Source organism: Euprymna scolopes, chromosome 30, assembly GCF_053919585.1.
Source record: "Euprymna scolopes isolate OS-2025 chromosome 30, ASM5391958v1, whole genome shotgun sequence".
Taxonomy (NCBI): Eukaryota; Metazoa; Mollusca; class Cephalopoda; order Sepiida; family Sepiolidae; genus Euprymna; species Euprymna scolopes.
In genome coordinates, this window is record NC_136511.1 from 90,751,366 (window position 1) to 90,774,404 (window position 23,039).

General features: G+C 34.7%; 1 protein-coding gene across 8 annotated transcripts in view; it reads left to right on the forward strand.

Moving 5' to 3' along the window:
* LOC145254565 (dual specificity calcium/calmodulin-dependent 3',5'-cyclic nucleotide phosphodiesterase 1A-like) overlaps positions 1-23,039 on the forward strand; it is a 1,571,136-nt gene that overhangs the window by 320,059 nt on the left and 1,228,038 nt on the right. For 3 of the 8 annotated variants that reach the window (XM_080113156.1, XM_080113153.1, XM_080113157.1), the window contains exon 1: positions 5,334-5,685. The exons of 1 other annotated variant lie outside the window; for it this stretch is intronic. In XM_080113156.1, coding sequence (XP_079969282.1) covers positions 5,670-5,685 — 16 coding nt within the window. In that variant the 5' untranslated portion in view covers positions 5,334-5,669. Of the gene's footprint in view, positions 1-5,331; positions 5,686-5,716; positions 6,406-23,039 lie in introns of those variants that run through there. 4 more of the 8 variants (XM_080113150.1, XM_080113152.1, XM_080113161.1 and 1 more) reach the window with 3 other exon arrangements.

Here is a 23,039-nt window from a genome sequence, read left to right on the forward strand (position 1 = left end):
TACATTAATGGTGAATGCTCTGACGAACTGCAAACACTTGTACCTCCCCCACGTAACTACCCCCGACAAACCCGACAAGCTACTAAGTCTCATCCCTTTACAGTAGAGATCCCTAGGTGCAAGAAAGCCTTTTACTCCAATAGTTTCTTCCCCAGAACTGCGAGTCTCTGGAACTCCCTTCCGGGATTCTGCTTTCCCAACTGCAATGATATGCAGAAGTTCAAGTGTAATGTTAACAAACATCTTTCTACTCATTTCCCTTCATAATGACCCCGCTAATTAAGTCCCTAATAGTAGCCCCCTGCTTCAAAGTGGCACTGTGCCTTGTTTGGGGTGAAAATTGAATAATAAAAAAATAAAATAAAAAGTATTTATGACTGCTTTTATTCTGTTGGTTATGTTGGGCGAACATCCTTGCATCTTTTGACTCGTATAAACTAGCATGTTCCATCGAAGATCAGACGTGGGAGGATGGGGTCTGGTAATCTCCCTCCTTCTGCAGCCTTGGACTCTGCTATTGGCCAGCATTTGGTTGACAACCTGTGCTGTGCCGATAGATATAAAATTGAATGGTTTGAGGTGCTACATAGAGCGGACTCCAGAAATCATTTAAAGATTTTGGAGTCTGTCTCTATTGTGGAGCGGAAACTGTCTTTGTGCTGGCAGAAAGAAACATCTAATACATTGTTTCTCTTTGGGGAACTGTGAATCTTTTCTCCCGTTTTTTTTTTTTTTTTTCTCTTCCCCTCGTTGCGCCATTATTTTAATCGTTTTTTAAACGTTAATAAACTTTATTCTAGTGTCCAAAAATTATTTTGGCACATTCAATAGTTCCCCATCAGAACTTTATTTTAGTGTCCAAAAATTATTTTGGCACATTCAATAGTTCCCCATGAGAACTCTTTACTTTCGACATAGTATTATTTTTTATGCTATCGATTTTCTCCTGATGAGATGATAGCTGAAAGAGCTCTCGAGAGACTTCCACCCATTATATTTAAAGTATATATATATATATATATACATTATATTTAAAGTATATATATATATATATATATATATATATATATACATTTATATATACATATCCATATATCTATAAAAGTGAAAGTGTCTGTGTGTGTGTTTGTGTACATTTCCCTACGCAATAACTCTGTCAATTTTTAGTTTACAGACTCGAAATTTGATATATAGGGTACTGAGATTTGGAAAAATCGATGTGATCGGTTTTGGGCCAGAAATTTGGCGATTAAGGGGTCAAAGTTCAACGATTTGGCCTCTTAGAACTCTACCAAACTCCTCCGACAATTTTGGGTCTACACACTTTAAATTTTAGATATAGGTTCCTAGGACATGGATCGAACTTAATAACTTGATTTGAGCCCAAAACAATAAATTTTAAGAGGTCATAATAGCGGTCAAATTAAAAAAAATTGACCGCTTTTTTTTTGTTTTTTGCTCAACATACACCTCCAAATACCCGGGCAAAGCCGGGCACCCATGCTAGTATATATATATATATATATATACATACACACACACACACATACATATATATATATACTCATATATATGCGTGTGTGTATATATCGGAAAATACAAATTTAAAACTGTAAATATGTTTTTCAAGAATTTGTTATTCAACAAGATACTCAAATAAGATAGATAAAAATTTCCTTAATCTTCAGAGTTTCAAAGAAATGCGTTCTTCTCATTAGTGGAAAGATATTAGCAAATGAATATTTTAATAAAACTATGAATTTGATGTTACTGGCATCAATTGAAGCAGCATTATATGAAAACTAGTCATAAATTCAAAAAAAAAAGTTGTTAGTGCGAAGAGTTCATAAAATGGAGAAAATATAGATTATTAATCAATCTAAATGAAAGGATATGGAAAGGTTAAGTATTTTAAAACGAAATGATGACAAGATCAATCTTCCAATAAGAAGAATACTGGTGACAAATAGGTCCAAGATAAAAATCTAAAATGAGTATAATATAAGAAAGCATGCTGAAATATCCAGGGAACACGTGAAATTGCAAAAGATAGAAACTCCCAATTTCTGGAAAATCTATAATTGTGTATTGAATAAAGGGCAATCAGTAATTCCTCCACAATCTAACAACCAAAAGGTCGCATGCACAGTAACTGAGAAGGCAGAACTACTTGCCCAACGATTCCTTTCCAACTCCACCTTAAAGCCAACAAACAACTCCTTCTCAAGTTTCCCTATGTGGACTAAAGCCACACTAGATGATATGACCATCAGCCCTTCTCATGTCTGCATTATTGTAAAAAACTTAAACACCATCAACTTAAACTCTCATCCCTGCTATACTACTTAAGACATGCTCTTGTACTTTCCAAGCTCTACAATAAATGCCTTTCTGAATCTTGTTTCCCTAAGCTGGAAGATGGCCTCTGTGGTACCAGTGTGCAAGAATTCTGGTAAAAGGATTGACCCTCTCAATTATCATCCTATCATCCTCCCCGTTTTTGCTAAAATCTTTGAGACTGCTTAATTAATCAAGCACTAATCCACCACCTCGCAAAAACAAATCTTTTCTCTGGCAAATAGTATGGATGTAGGTAATGCTGTTTTACTGCAGATATTTTAACAGTCATCTCCGAACACAAATACCATGCATTGGATAAGGTGGGGGCAAGCCACGACTGTAACTCTGGACATATTCAAAGCCTTTGACAAAGTCTGGCATGAAGGGCTGCTAATGAAAATTAAATCGTACTGTATAACTGGATCTATACTAAATATAATTAAATCCATTTTAGATAATAGGACCATCCAGGTTGTCATTGATGGACGTACATTCAAGCAGCATAACATTAATGTGAGAGTGCCTCAGGGATATATCCTTGGACCACTATTATTCCTATTCATAAAATACCTCCCTAATAATATTGTGTCTGAGATAGGTATATTTGCTGATGATACAATGCTCTATAACATGCACAAGGAAGGAATGAATGTACATAAATCAAAGACAATGGCAGAATCGTTAGAAAGACCGTAGTGGAATGGGCCACAAATGGATGGTAACATTTAATGCTAGTAAGACTAAGCTGCTCTCCTTAAACAATTACAAGAAGCCTCTTCAACAACTGATATACATGACAAATAACATCCTACCTGATAATTCTTCCTTCAAACTCCTTGGCCTTACATATGCGGGCAATATGGACTGGAACAAATACATTGAAGATATTGCAAAGTCTGCTGCAAAAACGGTGGGTTCTCTCTATCGAATTAGAAGACTACTCACACCTGAGAGTATTGTGTTCCATCACAAGGCCACCATTTGCCCATGCATGGAGTATTGTTGCCACATTTAGGCTGATGATTCTACCACTAGCCTCTCCCTTTTAGATAGGGTCCAAAAAAGAGTTATTAATCTAATATATCCCACTTTGTCAACTAAACTCCAATCCCTGTCCCGTTGCTGCAATGTTGCATCTCTGTGCCCGTTTTACAAATATTTGAATTGAATGTGCTCTGATGAACTTGTTGCATTTGTGCCCTCTCGACATATTATACATATCCCTGGCAAACCCGCTTAGCAACAAAATCTCACCCCTTCACTGTTGAGGTCCCTAAATGCCAAAAAGCTTTCTATTCTAATAGTTTCTTCCTTTGAACAGCTAGACTTTGGAATTCCCTTCCTGCTACCTGTTTCCTTGACTGTACTGATATGCAGAAGTTTAAATGTAATATGGTCTCTTATATCCAAGTAGCGATAGTCCCAAATAATATGGTCCTAGGCATGGTCCCAAATAGTAGCCCCTTACGTCCGAGTAAAAATAAAATGAAATAAAGAAAATAATTCAGATTTGTAGAAAATCCATTTGCAGTTAGACAAGGAATAAAGATTATTTTTAATCGTTAAAGTTTTTTCACTTATGGATAATTGAGCCTGCATAACAACTCCCATGGCCGTTTGCACGGTTTTATTTGGTTGGGATTACTATATAAATATTATTATTTATATTCACTTTAATTTTACAGAAACTTTTTTTTTTCTTGCATAGGCATCACCACTTATCAAGGCAGACCACTCGATGATAAGGGTTAAGAGTGTACAGTAGTCAATTGGACAATATAGTAATTGTTAGTAATGGAAATTCGGTAAATTTGTTAACTTAAGTGGAACGGCTCATCAAGAACTTGTTTACGTTGGACTTGAAGACAATCAGATTGTAGTCAGCTGGAAAGCAGGAAAACGGAAGACAGTAAACTTAATTTTTACTTCTTGGTTTTATTTATATATATATATATATATATATATATATATATATATATATATATATATATATATATATATATAATGTGTGTGTGTGTGTGTGTGTGTATATATATATTATAATTATTCTTTGTACCTACAGACACTTATGCAATCATCAGTGTAGGGGCAACAATTCTTGCCAGTAATGAGATTCAGAATCAACCACAAAACTCTCTTTTGCTCTATTTGCCAAGCCTCTACTTCAGGGCCAATTGCTATGCGAATGAAGTGAATTAAGAATTATTAAACATCGAATTTGGGCAAATACATTTTAACAATCTAGAGTGTTCGAACGAGTGGAAGTTGTGAACATTGCCTAAATGGTAGTTGATTGCCTTAGTTATAATTCTGCACACACACACACACACACATACATATGCGGAGGGTGGAAAATTACCACGTTGTTGTCTTGTGTTCAATAACTCACTTCATGGGCAGGTAGGAGCTCTGCAGTCCTTGCCGACAGTCTACCTAAAAGATGGAAAACTGACAATACAAGCCCGCATGCAATTGTTCATGGATTTTGTGGCATATTTTGCACCAATTAATGGAATCAGCTGTATCAATAAGCTATTACAATTTTAAACAACTCATTGTGTGGGTAGTCTATAAATTTGCTCACTCTGCTTTTCGAAAAAATAAAAAAATTAGTAGGTAAACCAATGTTTCAATCAAAGATATGTTATCAAACCAATCTAAATCGAGTGTGAATAAGAACTGTGTGAATAGGAACTCGTCACTTGTGAGTCATGCAGCTTTGTTTGTGGGAGTAGATCTGGCCTTGTGTCACACATGCAGTACACACATTGAAAGCAGAGTATAACAGGGTGTATTTATGGTCCTCATGCATCGAACATGACGAGCGAGTCCATCAAAATTTCTTAACTTAGACTAGAGCTGCTGCTTGTAAACAACCATATACCTTACGTCTACAGCTTCGGCAACTACCATTCATTCTTTATGATGTCACCCTGCTTTTCTCAACTACGATTCATGACATCATCCATTTCTCATTGTTTCGAAATGATTATATAGATTTTATTACTATTCATTAGCTTTAAAATTTATGTTTAAAAAACATAAACATGGTCTGTTTGAATTAAGTTTCAATTTAAAAACATAAAATTTAATTTCAAATGGCATTACATCAAAGTTACATACAATAAGTTATATTTATCTTTCTGTAAATTTAAATATCAGCTTGAAATGTCTGATAAGTTATCAAATGAGAACGCCATTTAAATAATCCACTTTGACTTTTTGTTAACGATTTTATGCCATGAAACTGTATTCAATGATGAGCCTCAGTTTTGGAGATTTGGTGAATTAATTAATCTCGGGTCCACTCTGTCCTGAAGTGGTCGTAAATGGAATCTTTCTATGGTATGACATTTGAACTATTTCCAACTTTTTACTTTTGGTTGTTTCAGCAAAAGATTTTGTCATTACTTTTGACTTCCACGACCTCATTTTACAAAATTCGTCGCAGTCAAAACCAAGAATAAGCATTTTTAGTTATCAAGAACTTGAAGCATAAAAACTTTTAGCTCAATTATAGGAATTGGCACGAAATAACTGGAAAATATTGTCGTTGTGATAACATATATAATTTTTTTTATCTTCAACTTTTTTTAATCAATTTTGTTACAAAATATTTTTCTTCGGAAATCAAATAATGGAATGTGCCATATAGAATTTATAAGAATGATAAACTGACCCAATCCAGATATTTTTACATTCAAAACGTGAAAGGTATTCTCATTGCTACAAGAATGCATCAAGTATAACCTAGATAAATTGCTGCACAGTAATACGTTACATTCCTTGAATTAATTAGTTACTGTAAAAAATGTATCTTCATTTTTTGAAGTACAACACATGGATAATGCAAGGCTAGAAATCAAGGTGCTGTCTCTTTCCAACTTTGTGCTGGAGTTGGCACGAGGTGTCCGATTTAGCCCTCCATTTTTACATGGTTACACTCCATGAGGCCAGCAGATCCCTCGATTTAGTTCTCCATCTTTTAGATGAATTTAACTTCTTGCTTATAAGAGAAGACTTTTGGATGACTTACCGTTTCAACATGGTAATGATTTCATACACGTAAGTTGTATTTTATTCTACACATTTATATGTATACTGATAAAATGAAAATCAATCATAATGGAAATAATAATTATTAGATCAAGTGAACCTAAATATTAGACAAAATATTACTTTTTGAAAAATGACATTGATTCAGATTAACAGAATTCGATGTCAGGGTAAAAACTTTAGTTACTAAGGTTTTCAACGTGAATTTTTTTTTTTTGTGTGTGTGTGTGTGTGAGAGAGAGAGAGAGAGAGGGAAAGAGAGAGAGAGAGAGAATTTAAAACTCTATATTGATAAGTGGCCTGCTTTTTGTAATATGGAACTGTTTTTATATGCTTGTAAATACACAATATCAACTGCATTAGATTGAAAAATATTAACACAGTGAAATTAATAGTCTAACTTAAATTAACCTGAAAAAAAACTATTAATGACAAGAGAGAAAAATTCTACATTTATAAAGGAAAAGGTTCAATTTTTATATACTTAAATTTTATCAAAATAATCCCAAGATAAATCTTGAAATTGAAAGAAATTTAAGAGAAAAATAAAAGTTGAAATTGAAGAAAAGGTCATTATATTTACCCATTTTCATAGATTACACTGACCGGTACTCATTATTCAATTTTTACTATTATTTCAGAATTCATCTAATTTCATCTTAAAATGTTCTATGCTATTTCTGATATGGCAACTTGTTTGAAAAACTACCATTTAACAGGATATTAGCTTTGAAATCTGTTTTGAAAATAACTTTTTAGAATGTAGAAATATTTTTAAAAAATGGTCATTAGAGTTGGTTACTAGTGATTAATTACCATGAAATTAACTCTAATACTTTAAGTATAGTTAATCCAAATATTACAGATCGCTCCCTCATATTTTATTCCTCTTATTTGTTTTAATTCCTATCAATCTTACTAATACATTTCAATTTCTATATCTAGTCATTGTGCATATGCATGAAGTCTTAGTTATGCTTTAGTTATATTTTTGGCCCCCTAACAAAGGAGGGATTGGACCTATTAATTCATTCCTGTTCGTCCATTTGTTTGTTTGCATTTTTCTTAATAACCATGCCTTGGATTTTTTTTTGAGAGTTTTGCACAAACATTAGTCATGGTGAAAGTAAATTTTTCACTCTTGGAGGGGGACCCCCCCCTCTACACACACACACACACACACACACACATATACTCGGCTTCTTTTTTTTTCATTTTTTGCTTGATTTCCTTAAAATAATATTTCATGCAACTCCCTTCTATTTTGTTGGTCTATACCATTTCTAGATGCTAATAGACGATTATGTTACATTGTGAAGGTAATAAACTTCATAGATATTTTTTATTAGTAATTTATAAAATATATATTGAATTTGAAGAAATTGTTCAGAGACGTGAAGAGAACTTTTTTAGAGGAGGTGAAGTGAAAAAAAACAAGGGCAAAATATATTAATGAACATAAAATCTATTGTACTGATTATCAGTAGAACTAGGGAATTTATTTAAAGAAAAAAATATTTATTATTTATACATGACTGCAATAAAATCAATCCATGTGATTTATACTATTATGCTATTAACCAGATCTTATTATTTTATATTCATAAGATAATCCTTCTGTGTGCCATTTCTTTGAATATGTTCATAACTTCACTGTTGTTGATTTTTATATCCTTTTCAATTGTTAGCAACAAGATATCAGATAACTTGTCTTCGCTGCACAGGTTGCACAGCTTTGTCTTCATTAGCTTAAGTTTAGAAAAGGTCTATGGCGGTTACCATAATGTAACTCTTGTTGGGTAGGTCACCATTTCGGCGGGTCCCCCTTTTGGGGAGTTGTCGAAATTAATAAGAAGACAGACTCCATTTTTGGGACTATTTTATCATAGTTGTCCAAATTTTCTGTGTATGTTTATTTAGCAGTTTTTGCATGGTGCTGAACTCAAATTTAAATATGTTAAGGCTTTGGGGACTTTTGGGTCTAAATGGGGGGGGGGCAAATGATGGACTTAGTCATTTCTTTTTTTGCATGGTGCAGAACTCAAATTTACATATGTTAAGGTCTAAAACTGCACCGTTTTTACATTTCCACCAGGATTTGACGTCCCCTGGGGACTTTTGGGGCTAAATGGAGAGGGGGGGGAGGCAAATGCTGAACTTAGTCATTTTTTTTATGCCTCGTTCACTGTGCACTCACGGGGTACCATGCATGCTTCACTTGTTTTTATTTCAATTTTTTAAAGCTATCTGTATCACACACACACACACACACACACACACACACACACACAGAACAATTGTCATTAAACTGTTGGGATTTAATTGTCATAGAGGAGAATTATTTCAGTCTTCAAAATACCAGACTCATTCTCTAATGACATTTGCTTAAAAGTATCCCTAAAATGTTAATAAATTTAATTTTAGTCATAACGCCACACTTGGATTCCAAGAACACTCTATGTGTTATTATGTGCCTATTAATCTCTGAAATATTTAGAAAATCTATGATTATTGCTTTTTAATGACGCTTGAAGGATTTATCAAGGAAAAAGTATACAGGGTGACCCTAAAAAAACAAAAGCTAAATGGAGGCCATATAGAACATGTGCTGTAGAACGGAGAAGAAAAGGCCAAACACCCTAGTGTTTTGATATGATGTTTTGAATATAATAAACTAGTTATGACCAAAGTTTCATTTCATTCAGACAAAACACTAAGAAACGGGGCCTAATTAGAGTTGGGGCCCTTTTTTTTAGTCACCCTGTATTATAATTTCTTTCCAAATACAACTGTAAGTAACTATTTAAGAAATAGTTTAACAGTTATAAGTTTTCAAATTTCCATAAATCTAAAACAAATTGATTCAGTTAATTTCAAAGCAATAGGTTTAAAGAATACAAGCATTAATTATTTCATGAGAGTGACCTGAGTGGATAGAGTTTCATACTCAACTTCCTGAGAGGGTCCATATTAACTTTTATCAAATACAACTGTGAAAACAAGGTTAGACATTTGCGCAGGAAGGGGCTTTAGTCATAGAACAAGATTATTGCTTTTTTTTTTCTGAAATGACAAATGTTCACCGGTCAATTCTGGGACTGATATTCTCATACAATTCCATGAATCAAAATACAAAAAAACTACAAGTTTTAAAATCCAAACTCCTTTTAAAGTTAATTTAATATATCAATTTTTTTAATAATGACTATTAAATATTTATATGAAATAAGCGGAAAAGCCCAAATTTTAAGCCAAATTTTATAAAAGGCCAAACTAAATTTTTGAAAGCCAAACTGCTTTAAAAAAAAAAGGTCAAATTCATGAAATTTGGTTTTAAAAAGGCCAACCTGGCAACCCTGGGGCTTAGTAATTTGGGATGAAAATCAAAGGAGAGGGCGAGAGGGGTAGCAGGTGTTGCGTTAAAGAAGCTACATTTATTTTAAAGAAATATGAATATTTTCCAAAATAAGTATGCAAATACATAGCTTTACAAACTTCTACATTTATTCCTTTTACTATAAGACTTGTTTTCGGCAAATATATCTGTTTCACATGCAAAAAAGTGTAATTCGAAACACAAATTAATTTTTAAAGAAAGAAGAATGATGATAGTACTTGCCATGTGAGCTATTATTATTATTGTTATTATTATTATAAGAGAGAAATGAAGGATAGAAGGCTATATTGGCAGAGGCGGCTTGAAGAAAGTATTAAACGGTGGCGGAAAGACATTGGTAGAATCAAAGAAATAAGAAAAGGAGTTAAACTAGGGCAGAAAGCTAAGGACAAGCTTGAAAGGAGGTATAGATTGCTGGAAAAGGGAACGATGAGCGTACTAACAATGTTGAAAGAGAAGAGCCACACTAATGGTATGAAAATTTGGAAAAAGTGTTGCGTTTCGGCAGAACAACCTTTTCCAGAACAATCAGTCTCAGCTTTATAAAGAATTAATTGGTAGTTAAACAAGCAGAAATAACAACACTCCAAATGCAAAAGATGCCAGAAAGTTCTGGAGTGGGATTTGGTCCGTCGAAGAGCGATATAATAAGAAGGCTAGCTGGTTGGGAGAGGTCAGAGAAAGGTTAGCAGGAATGCAGCAGATGAAGAACGTTGACATAACCATCAATGACGTTAAGGCTGGCATACAAAGGATGACAAACTGGAAGGCACCTGGTCCAGATGGAGTGATGGGCTTCTGGTTTAAACAGTTTCAATGCCTTTATTCACCTATAGCTGCTGCCCTGCAAAGGGTCATAGAGTCGGGAGATGTCCCTGATTGGCTTGTGAAGGGAAGAACAATACTGATTAGGAAAGATCCTGCAAAAGGAACAGATGCCAATAATTATAGACCAATTACATGTCTGCCACTGATGAGGAAACTGTTGACTGGAATCTTTGCAGAGAAATTTTATGAACATCTTGAGAGTAATGGTGTTTTTCCTGACGAACAGAAGTTGTATCAGTAAGGCTCGAGAGGTACCAAAGACCAACTACTAATTGATAAAGCATTAATGCAGGATGCAAAAAAGAGCAATCTGAGCGTAGCATGGATCGATTACATAAAGGCTTATGACATGGTTCCTCATTCATGGATACGTGAAACACTATTGATGATGAAAATTTCTGAGAATGTGGTAGGGCTTTTGGAGACAAGTATGGCTCAATGGAAAACGGTGCTGACAGCAAACAGAGGAGATGGGGCAGGTTGGCATTAAATGTGGAATATTCCAAGGAGATTCATTATCGCCACTTCTCTTCATAATGATGCCACTGAGCATCCTCTTGAAGAGAGAAAAACTGGTGCATAACTTTGGATCTGGTGACAGACGCCTAAACCATCTGCTGTTTATGGATGATTTGAAAATATTCGGTAGAAATGAAAAGGAAATAGAGAGACTGTAGAACTTGTGGGGACATACTCAGAAGACATTGGGATGGAGTTTGGGATTAATAAATGTGAGGTGCTGGTGATGAAAAGAGGAGTAAAGGTTCATTCGAATGGAATAGTGGTGCCAAATGGAGAAATCATGAAAGAAATAGAAGATACAGGGTATAAGTATTTGGGAGTGTTGGAGGGTGCAGGCATCATAAACAGAGAAATGAAGGAGAAAGTCAGGAAGGAGTATCTTAGAAGAGTGAAACTAATTACAAAGTCGAAACTGTATGGAGGAAACCTAATGAAAGCAGTGAATGCATGGGCAGTCAGTGTTTGAGATACAGTGCGTGAATTTTAGAATGGTCTGACAAGGATTTGCATGCCATGGATATCAAAACAAGAAAAGTTTTAGCAATGTTTGGTATATTTCACATTCAAAGTAGTGTAGCAAGGCTGTATCAAAAGAGGAAAGATGGTGGGTCATGTTTCTTTATTATTATAAAATTCTGAACCAAATTAATACTAAAAATGGTTAAAGTCTAAAAAAATGAAAGACATGTCTCAAAGAGAAACGAATAATTTATATTTGATTTTATACGCTGTGTATTTATTTCCATAATCATGTTAAAGAACGAGAGCGGCTGTAAATATATAAGACTCTGATCTGTTGTATAGGGTCGCATTACAAGAGAGTGCATACATTTGAGTTAAGCAGTTTGTGAAGGGCAGTATTAGCATAAGGCTGGCCTTATATCTAACATTTTGATGGGCAACTCGAAGGCGAGATCATAAGAAGCAGTTTCTAACAACTATCTAGTCAGTGAGAATGATTCACACGATCAAGTAACGTTGTGAATATGTAGCAGACACAAATAGACCCCTTTTCTTCCCGTGCATTCGCTTCCTCTGAGTGAGTGATGCGGCCGTAAACTGTCCAATCTGAGGACTTACACATGAATACGAATTAACCCCTAGGGACCAGACAGCTTCCGGTCTCAGAAGAAAGCTCTCGCTCTTACGCTACCAGCCTTCGTCGGTGCTAGACGTTTGTTCGTTTCGCTGCCCCTACTAAAGGTATTGACGACAGCCACTGGCTGTAACTACCTCGTAAGGCAGTGTAGACCCGACTCTACTTTCTTCCTTCCTTTCTTTCTAAAGTACGCTTTGCGAATAAACCTTTCCCTTGTTAAGTTGAAGAAGTTGTTTGTCATTGTTCATAGAATTGTGTTATTTTATCAGGGAAATTCCCTAAAAATATTCATTATGTTCATGTTTTTCCACTTACTCCAAAATCATCTTTGAGCGACAAAGAGTTAAGATATCAACTCAATTCATCACGTGGAGTCTAGATAAAACCTCTAAACAGCTACGAAGGAGTATCCAATAAGTGTTCACTAGCATGATTATTCTCAGATACGAACAATGTTGCTAGGCTGATATGATCTTTTCATCGTTGGAATCTGCAATTGAATAAATAACGAATCAAAAATAACTTTTTAGCTGTTTGAATTTATGAACTAAATAAAAAGGAAAACTTCGGCAACATGTCTGTTCGTCTAATCATGGCTTCGTATTTCACGTCTTCATACTTAAACAATATATTCAAATTACTTTAAATAGAAAAGCTTTAAGCTAGGAGGTGGGGGACAAGAATGTTGTAATGATACTGACTATTAAATTAGCCAATTCGAAAGATCTGGTAAGATTTATTACATTCATACCAATACCACTGCAGCATGACAGAAAAAAGTCGACTTTTTGTCAGTTTTTTCCCCTTTTGTTGACAATTATTATGTCTAGTCTTCTAGTTTAGAATTGTTTTTCTCTTGAATGAATGTTATACAATTGTATTGGACTTTAAAATTTAAAGTCTAAAAGAATTGTATAACATTCATTTCCAAGATTAACTCTGAATTGTGTTTGTAATATATTATTATTATTATTATTTACTTACTAAGAGTAGTCACACACTCTATCATCAAGGATTTCTTTTTGAGAACAACTTCAAGCGTTCTCAACAGTCTTAAGCGACAACAAGTCTCTCTAGATTTCCAGTACTCTCCATGTCTTTCACTAACCTTTGCAGATGAATTTGCATTATTGCAACTGCTGCTTACCCATTAGGAGTGACCATTGGTCTTCACTGGAATTTGGGTGGCAAAAGGCTCTCCAAGGTTCCAATCCGTTTTGCACTTATCTGGTGGAGGTCTTGCTAGTGCTTTCACTTCTTGGTCTTTCCATCCTCATTGACCCTCCTCACTTATTTGGTGCGGCACCAGTTTACTGTGACACACACACACACATTCACACACAAAAAGAAAAAGAGGACAGAGGTGTGCAAAGGAAAAGGTTCACTTCAAATTATAATGTTTCAGTTTTCATGATTCCATGTGATGTTTCTTTGTGTTTCACATCTGTAGCAGTTTCTGTATGTCCGGTTTGTGCCTGTAGCTCATGTGTGTTAGTCTCCATATTCAAGGGTTTTCCTTAATATTTCAGCCGTATTCAATATTCTTATGCGATGTATTTTCTCAGCTATTCCTCTGATTTCAATCTCTTTCAATTTTTTATCAAAGTTTTTTGGTATTGTTCCTAGTGCTCCTACTATTAGTGGTGTTATCTTGACCATCTTCCATATCCCTTTGAGCTCTATGACCAGTTCTGTGTATTTGCTTTGCTATAATCATTAACCGTCCTAAGACTCCCTCTGGTACCAACAGGCAGTGTACCCTGAAGATTAAGTGACAATAAGTTTTCTCAGATTTCCAATACTCTTCACTTCTTTCCAATTATTACAAATCACTTTGCAACAATCATTTATTATTAATTTTTCATTGATATTTTCCATTGTTGTTTTTTTCTGGAACTCGAGTGGCAATAAACTCAAAATTCCTCAAATTTCTGTTACTCTCTGTGCCCTTCTAGAGGAGGTCTAGATGGTGCTCTCCCTCCTTGGTATTTCCATCATCTCACAAAGTTCATGACCATTTTCTGTGACACTAACCGATGATGATAGCACCATGGTTTTAATAAGGTAAGGGTCAGATTATTCAATTTTTCTTATCTACTATGGTAGTTTCAGTTGCTTTCGTTTCTAGTTGTAATTCTATTTCAGTTTATCTGTGATTGGTTATCATTATCTATATCTATCTATCTCTCTCTCTCTCTCTCTCTCTATATATATATATATATATATATATATATATATATATATATATATATATATATATATATATATATATATACATAAAAGACAAAATGGCAGCGTGCGTTTTTGTATGTCCAGCGAAGGCTTTTTTCGGGGGGGGGGGGGTCTTGAGAGGGTTACTATTTTTTGCAACTTTTTATATACTCCCGAGATTACAATATCTACAATTGGCAAATGGAGGTCGTCTCTACATTTATTTGGAGCGAATTTTTTTTTTTTTTTAACTGGTTTCCAGTGTTTATTTGTCTTTCTTGTATATAATAAGTGAAACTGAATGGAAATAAAAGCTGACCTTCGTGGCCAGTACATCTTGAAGGCAATCAGTTTTGATCACAGTGGGAACTACTCTTCATATCAGACAATTGCTATTCATTAAGACACTGCCAGAGCTCCCCCTCTTGTGGGGGGGGGGGCTGGCTTACGGAAGAAAGCTGAAAGCTTAACTGGCTTACAGCCAAACATATGTGCACGATTTGATTTCTTTGCCTGCGTGAACTCATTCACTTAACTTTCACTTTCTGCATGTCAACTTTTTCATCGCTCAATTTCAATGCTTTCACTTCCTATTGCCTTGTAGCGTGACGGTAAGACCTCGGATTTTCTTTCATTTTCTTTTCCGCCTTTGAGTTTGTCACGGGTTCGAGCCTCCCTACCTACTAACACTTTTTTATTCTTTCTATTACACCTCCAAACACCCGGGCAACGCCGGGTACCCCTGTTAGTCTCATTATAAAGGTTGGTTTTGCACTCAAGAATTTTTCTGAATGTTTCAGCTGTTATATCATCTCAGTTTACTTTGGATTTCAATTTCTTCTAATCATCTTCCGAGTTTTCGAAAATATTCCGAATGCTCCTTGCAGCAGTTTTCTTCATGTTCCATGATTCTCTTCATTTCTGTGGTAAACTCCATCTAGGGCTACACGAAAACTCATAAATGACAACTTGGTGTCTTTATTGGAGATGTCCCTACCAGAAAACCTTATCTGATGTAAGCACAGATTTCATTTCCATGCCGATCTTGAAATATGGTTGGAAGGCATGTTAGAGTAACTTGAAATTTTGAATTTATCAATAGAACCTGTTTTATATAGGAACACCAAGTCAGGTTTGTTTTCTTAAAATGGATTTCAGCCTCTGTGATAAAGATTTTTAAAAAATCTCTATACAATAAACTCTCAAAATGCGGAAAACTCTACACAAATAGATGAAGAAAATAAATATAAGAAATAATTCATTAGAATTCAAAGTTAAATAAACTTAATTTGATTATCTAATTGATTAGGAAAAAAGAGCAATTAAGACCATGGTATTTCAAAGCTAAATTCTTATCAGCAAAGAAGAACAAGGTTATATATATATATATATATATATATATATATATATATATATATATATATAGCAGCCGACACTCACTACATCACAGGCAGAAGTACTTCTCACGACTCGAGATTTGAAATTCATTTTCTCTCTGGCTTGTCCAATCACAAGTCAGCTCTCAATCATATGACCGAGTACATAAAAGGCGAAATCTGAAACCCTCTTCCTCTTGCTGCTCTGCCCAGCAGCACACATTGCTGGAGACGTGAGTACAACAAGCTCACAATGGCTCTCTTCTTACTACCATTTATTTCCATGTGCGGTACCCAAACCGAACATTCTTTATCATGCTAAAGAAGATACACCGACACCCACCCACAACACATCAAAACACTGAAGACTTTGCCCTTTCTTTCTCCTTTAATCAGCTTCCTTTGACCCAGCGACTACTAGCTATAAACACGTGTGGACTGAGCTGTTCTCTCTTCAACAAGCCAGCAATATATTAAATCTATCTTTTACACAAGGACACTTCAATATACTAACCCGTTTCTCTCTTGTACACTCTACTAACAAAGATGACAAATAAAGTGTGTTTATTAATATAGAATAAAACTCCATTTCGTTATCTCATATCTCTCTCTCTCTCTCTCTCTCTCTCTCTCTATATATATATATATATATATATATATATATATATATATATATATATATATATATATATATATATATTATATGGAAAAATGCGCGCATGAAAAGTAATATTCTTAAGATTTTATTAAACCTGGAAAAGTAAAGGACAAGAAATTCAACCTGGAAAGGTAAAGAACAAGATATTCTAGTAAAGTAAAAAATAAGAATTTTTTAGACTTAAAATATTGCAGCTAAAAATAAAATTTGAATATTGATAAATATTTTATTTATTATTTGCATATGTTGTTGTTTATTGTTGACTTAGAAAGGGTGTCAGTCGCTGGATTGAACTTATTTCCCCCTATTATTTGCATATATTTATGTAGTGAAAATTGTTTGAATAAAATTAATTCATTAGTTAGTTAGTTAGTAGATGGAACTAATAATTTTATAATTTACATAAAAATTAATAATTTTATTATATCATAATTAGGATCATTTAATTAATTTTTTAGCTGCAATATTTTAAGTCTAAAAAATTCTTATTTTTTACTTTACTAGAATATCTTGTTCTTTACCTTTCCAGGTTGAATTTCTTGTCCTTTACTTTTCCAGGTTTAATAAAATCTTAAGAATATTACTTTTCATGCGCGCATTTTTCCATATAATCCATGATTTTTCCAGGCATTGCTATTGTATTAATATATAAATTTATAATATTTATTAATGATTGTCAAAAAAAATTAGCTCTCAAACACACATTTATGCAATATTTATCATTCAATCACAGTAGTTCCGAGCCAGGGTCTCTACCGAGACTGCGGTTTATGAATTCGTGATCTGTATAGAGCGTAAACTAACAAAAAAGAAGATGTCACTCGGTGTCTTTTAAGATATTGTTGGAGCTTTTGACAAAATACCCTTCAGTAGTATGTTCAAGTTGCTACGAGAACTCAATGTGCCACCAGTACTCATCCGATGGATTGAGTATATGGTGAGGCACAGAACAGTTCAAGTAGAACTACTGAGGGCAACTGTTAAAAGGGAAGTAGTTAAATGAACCCCCAAAGTGGGATTTTATCACCTTTACTATGGAACTGTATGCTGAATCCTCTTTTAAAGTTCGTTTTTTTAAATATAAAAAAAACGATACACGGGATTGAACCTAAAATCTTCCCACCAACCCCCGGTACTCTAACCGTTACGCTAACATATCATATTGGCAAAATCGCAGTAAAAATATTTATATACAAAAAAAAGTTATGCAAAATAAAAAAAAGCGTTAGTCACTTATGTACTTGCTCTCCTGTTTGTGAACCCACATATTTTGTTGTAACTTTTTTTCTACTGAACCAATTTTCGAAATTTTTTTTTCAAAATGTAGCTAATGAGGTGTTCTATCCAATTATATAACATGTTTGAAATTTGGTTGCGAACGGAATTAGTGGTGGGGGTTTGAATGTGTCTCGATTCATTCAATTTCGGACTTAAGCATATATTCAACCACTACCGTGGTTGAATGATATATATATATATCTACAGGGTGGTCAAAAAGTCAGGTAACATTTTAAAGAAAAACGATATTAGCAATACAAATAACTTTAAAGACGCTATTGTATCAGGTTTCTTGCCATAAACGCTATCCTTTACATAGCCCCAAAGCCAGAAATCAGGAGGGGTAAGATCCCTATATAAGATTATAATGGATTATATTGTTTTTTCTACCTTTAACATGTTACCTGACTTTTTGACCACCCTGTATATCTATATATATATATATATATATATATATATATATATATATATATATATATATATATATAAAGCTGTAGTGTTGTTTTCTTAAGAACAAAAAATTTATCATTCCACCAGTATCATAAATTTGTTGTTCCACCCTATATATATATATATATATATATATATAGAGGATGGAACGATAAAATTGTCGCCCTAAAGAAAACAAAACTTTAGCTTAATTTTAAAACTTTTATTAAAAAAATGAATTCAGGTAATTTGATTATGTAGTAGAGCTGACATCTATTCAGTATAGTGCTTTCAACCTCAATCACCACCTCGATACGGGTCTGGAACTGGGAGCATGCCTTTTCCACAAGTGCTGGTGGGAGCTTGACTAATACTCGGTGGATGTCGGTGATCTGCCTTTAGTGTTTTGCGAGGTCGTATTGGTGATGTTCTAGATGTATGATCAAACGAAGATCATAGAGAGAAGGGTACAAAGTTGTAGAACTCCTTCTGAAGCCGACGGTCTCTTTGGACTTGTGGGCCAGTGCCGAATCCTTCTGGCACATCCAGGATCTGCTAACAGTCACCTGATTGCTCCAGGGGATCACCACACTCTTCAACACATCCAGGTACACATCATTGGTGTTGAGTTTCAAATCGACTTCAAAGATGTGGCATGATGTGGTCTTTACTTGAAACCACATTGAAGACCATAACCGTGGCTAGAAACTTTGTTAAGCTGTATCGTCAAGCATTGAATCATCCGGATTTGCATTTTAAGGGTGCTGGCAATGGTCCTGTTGTCATAACTTGGATCAGTAGAGAACATAAGTTGTACAGCAGCGCATCTCCAATCTCACTCGTTGAACATTGTCCCACTTTCAGACGTGATAGATGGCTCCTATTGTTCTTGGAATTTGTACACAACTGGCCAACTAGTAGATGGTCTGCAGCAAAAAAAAAAAAAACGTTTTCATCAAACGGAACTGGAAATTAAATCATGTGCAATTATAACAAAATTTACTGTTTGACAAAAGAGTACAAATGTTTAAAAATTTTTTCTTAATCCATGGATTTTCGATGAATGGCTCATCTCATCATAGGAAGTGTTATTAGTTGGCTTCAACTAACACTAATGGTAATCTAATAATTGTAATAATCGTGACCTCCATGACATCCCTCCGTTAGGTGTGTCAGAATTTGGAGGGAATTTTTGACACCCTTAACACAAAACGGCAAATAAAATATACAAAACTCGTAATTTCTCTTTTTAAAGTGATTTGTTTAATTTCTTTATGGAATATACTTCCAAAATAAACTATTAAAGTTTTTGGAAAAAATAATAGAAATATTATTTTTTATATTTTAAAAAACAGTGTTTACAAAATGCCTGCGCACACTCATGCAGCCATTTTTTCTACCTAATAAAATGAATTGAATTTTACGAGTTAAATTTTTTTAAATTTTTTCACTTTAAAAATCTATCAAAATTTTTCTATTGGTTCAGTTTTTACAATATTTGCAGGTTTAATGTGAAATTTTATGCTTTTTCCAATAAACCGAATATAATATTCCAGACAAACTTTTTTTTACCCCCCCCCCATTTTGAACTGTCTATTAAAATGAAAATAATTAATTTTCTCACCTCAGATTTATAATATCACAAATTGAAGATAAAAGATCAATAAATAAAATAATCTAATTTAGAACAAACCCCAAAAAAGAATAGTTTTGAGCAAATTTACCTGTAAATCAAAAGTTTAAAACTTTTTTTTAAAACACGTTGATTTTTTTTTTTGTTTTTAAGTGAAACCTCACACTTTTTAAATTTTGTCCTGAAAAGACTAAATACCTACAACAATTTTTTCTGCTTCAGTCAATGTTTCTTTTTTAGATTTAAAAAAAATATCACTCCATAAAGAAGAAATAAAATATATTAAATCAAAAACTCATGTATTTCTTCAAGAGAATTAAAAAAAAAATGGAAAATTGGTCGAGTGGAATTTTTTTAAACGGCAAAAACTTATAAGTGAAATATGATCATTATAAGATAATTTGAATTACCTCCCTTTCACTGTTAAACCTTCTTTTCTCTTACTGAACTCTTCTCAGAAAAAAGGCAAAAAGGGATACCTCACCGAGATCTGCAAGAGTCAGTCAATAAATTGTTATTCATTTTATATTTTCTCTTTAGTTTGTTTTTATTATAACAAATCCTTCAAAACATTACATGGTGTCAGAAGTGAAAAAGAAAAAAAAAATTATATGCAGAACAAAGAACTTGTACGAAAGAAAAAAAACACACAGACCTCTAGCTATTACTGATTGCACACATGCAATATTGGAAGTACCGAGAATCGAAACAAAAAAAGGTTATTTTCTTCACAGAAATAGTAAGGTGTTTTATTTATTGAAAAAAAAAAAGTCAAACTATGGCTCAAAGAAATTTCAATGCCAATATACCTCCTCCCCCAGCAAAAACGTCTTTGTCAGGAAATGTTGCGAGCAATTGGAAGAGATTTAGGCGGAGTTTTAAAATTATTCTGTGGCGAGTCCATTATCAAAGGATGAGCGAAATAATCTTCAAAAAGTAATACAAAATTTTGGAAAATTAACGGACAGACTAACTAGGGATCAAGTTGTTGTTGGGATGAAGGATGATATTTTAAGGGAAAAATTTTTAGCAGATAAAACCCTAACCTTAGATAAATGCCTGCAAATTGGTAGAGCACACAAAACTTCAAAACAACAGTCACAGGTTATATCCTCGACACATAAATCAGAAAAACAAATAAACCGTGTATTTAGAAAAAGCAATTTTCAGAATAAAAATAAAATGACTGAAAGGAAGTGCACACGCTGTGGATATTTTACCTCACACGGCAGAGATGACTGCCCAGCGATTCATGCAAAAATGCAACAAGCGTAAAAACTAGGACACTATGCATCTGGATTTAGAAGTAAATCTGTAAGATGAGTTGCAGAGGAAGAAAATCACTATGAGCCTTTTCCACAAGCGCCGGTGGGAGTTCGGCGAATATTTGGTGGATGGCGGCGATCAGGCTGGATTTGGCGTTGTGGGAGGTCATGTTGATGATGTTCTTGACGTATGACCAAACGTTACCACATACTTCAGCACATCCAGGTACACTTTGGTGTTGATTTTCCAGCTGACTTTGAAGATGTGAGGTGTCATGGTGTGGCCCTCACTTGAAACCACCCCAAAGATCATAACAGTGATCTGAAACTTTGTTTCTATCACCTTGGGCACATCCATATTATTTGTGGCAATCCAGCAATGCATTTTGAGGGTGATGGCAATGGTCCTGTTGTCATAATTTGGCTTAGTAGAAAGCATGAGTTATACAGCAGCATATCTCAATCTTGCTCGTGTGTCACTTTCAGACAGATAGAATGCTCTTATCGCTCTCGGGATTTGTACAGAACTGGCCAACAAGTAGATATCTGGATTTAGAAGTAAATCTGTAAGATGAGTTGCAGAAGAAAATCACTTTTTAGGGTCATATTCTCATTGGAAAATATTAAAAGCAGTGAAGAAGAAAGAAAAATTGACTGGCAAGCTAACATAAAAGTCACCACCACAATCTGCAGCAAAATAATCAACTTCAGGTTAGATACACAGATGTGACCATAGTACCAAACCAGTTCTTTAGAAAAAATTCTCCTATAAGTGGACAGATAAAAGATTATATGGACCAGGTCAGAGTAAAATAAAGGTGATGGGGAAAATAGATGCTACACTGTGTTATGGAGAAAAAATTCACAGCAAGAGTTGTACATTCTTAAGGATTTAAAGGAACCGTTGTTGAGTGGACCAGTCTAATCAATATGAATCGCTCTCCCAACAGCACGTTTCTGCCCTTTCTTTTCCAATCGACCACACCTTGCCTCTCACCACCAATGTCACACCGCACAATCTGAACGTCAGCAATACAAAATTCTTTTCAAGAGAAGATGTTCACGACTCTTTTCTTTCTGCTTCTCCAGTGAATTTTTCCCGGCTTTTATATCCTCCTATCTAGAAAAAAAAAGGAAGACACAGGGGAAAAAAATAGCTTCTCCCATCATGCCCTGCCTTCCCAAGATGCCCTTCGTGTATATAAATGAGCTAGCCATCCTTTCCTTCTTCTTTTCCAAAGAGCGATGCAGATACGCCCGGTACGTTTTTTTTTGTTTGTTTTTTTTTCTAACCATATATCCCACACGCCCCCCTGATCTTCGAGATCAATAAGACACTTCATAATCCTTCATCCAAGCAGGCTTCCTCCTTTCACGTTGAGGCCTCTGGGGGACAACATCTTGGGGATTGACGTTTTCAGGTTCACTACAGACATTATTGTCCAGTTGTAAATAACCACAATGTGGGGCTAAGTCGAATTGGGGTGCATTGTTAGCTTCTTGGTGGATATCGACTTCTTCCTTTTCACTGCCATCACTGCGCACCAGCAGGGTTACACGACGCAGGTCTAGGATATGCCAGGGAATACCATTCACCATCACATTGTTCTTTGACTGCATTCTTGTTACGACCCCCCTTCCCCAGCGAGTGGTACATTTTGCATGAGGGGACTTCGCCCACTTTAATGGTAGCTTCTTCACCCTCAATTCCTACCATTTTGTTGCACGGATGCCGCCACTTATATGCAAAGATGGCTCTATGAGGCACAGTTGTCTCATCTTGTCTGGTTTTCGGTGAGATGTTGTACCAAAACACCGCCTCCATGGGTGAAATGTTGTTTTTTCCACAGCAGCCTTGATGGTGCGATGGTTCCTCTCAACTATCCCATTGCCACTCGGCCGATACGCTGCCCCAAAAAATTGCCTTACTCCCCACTTATCACACAC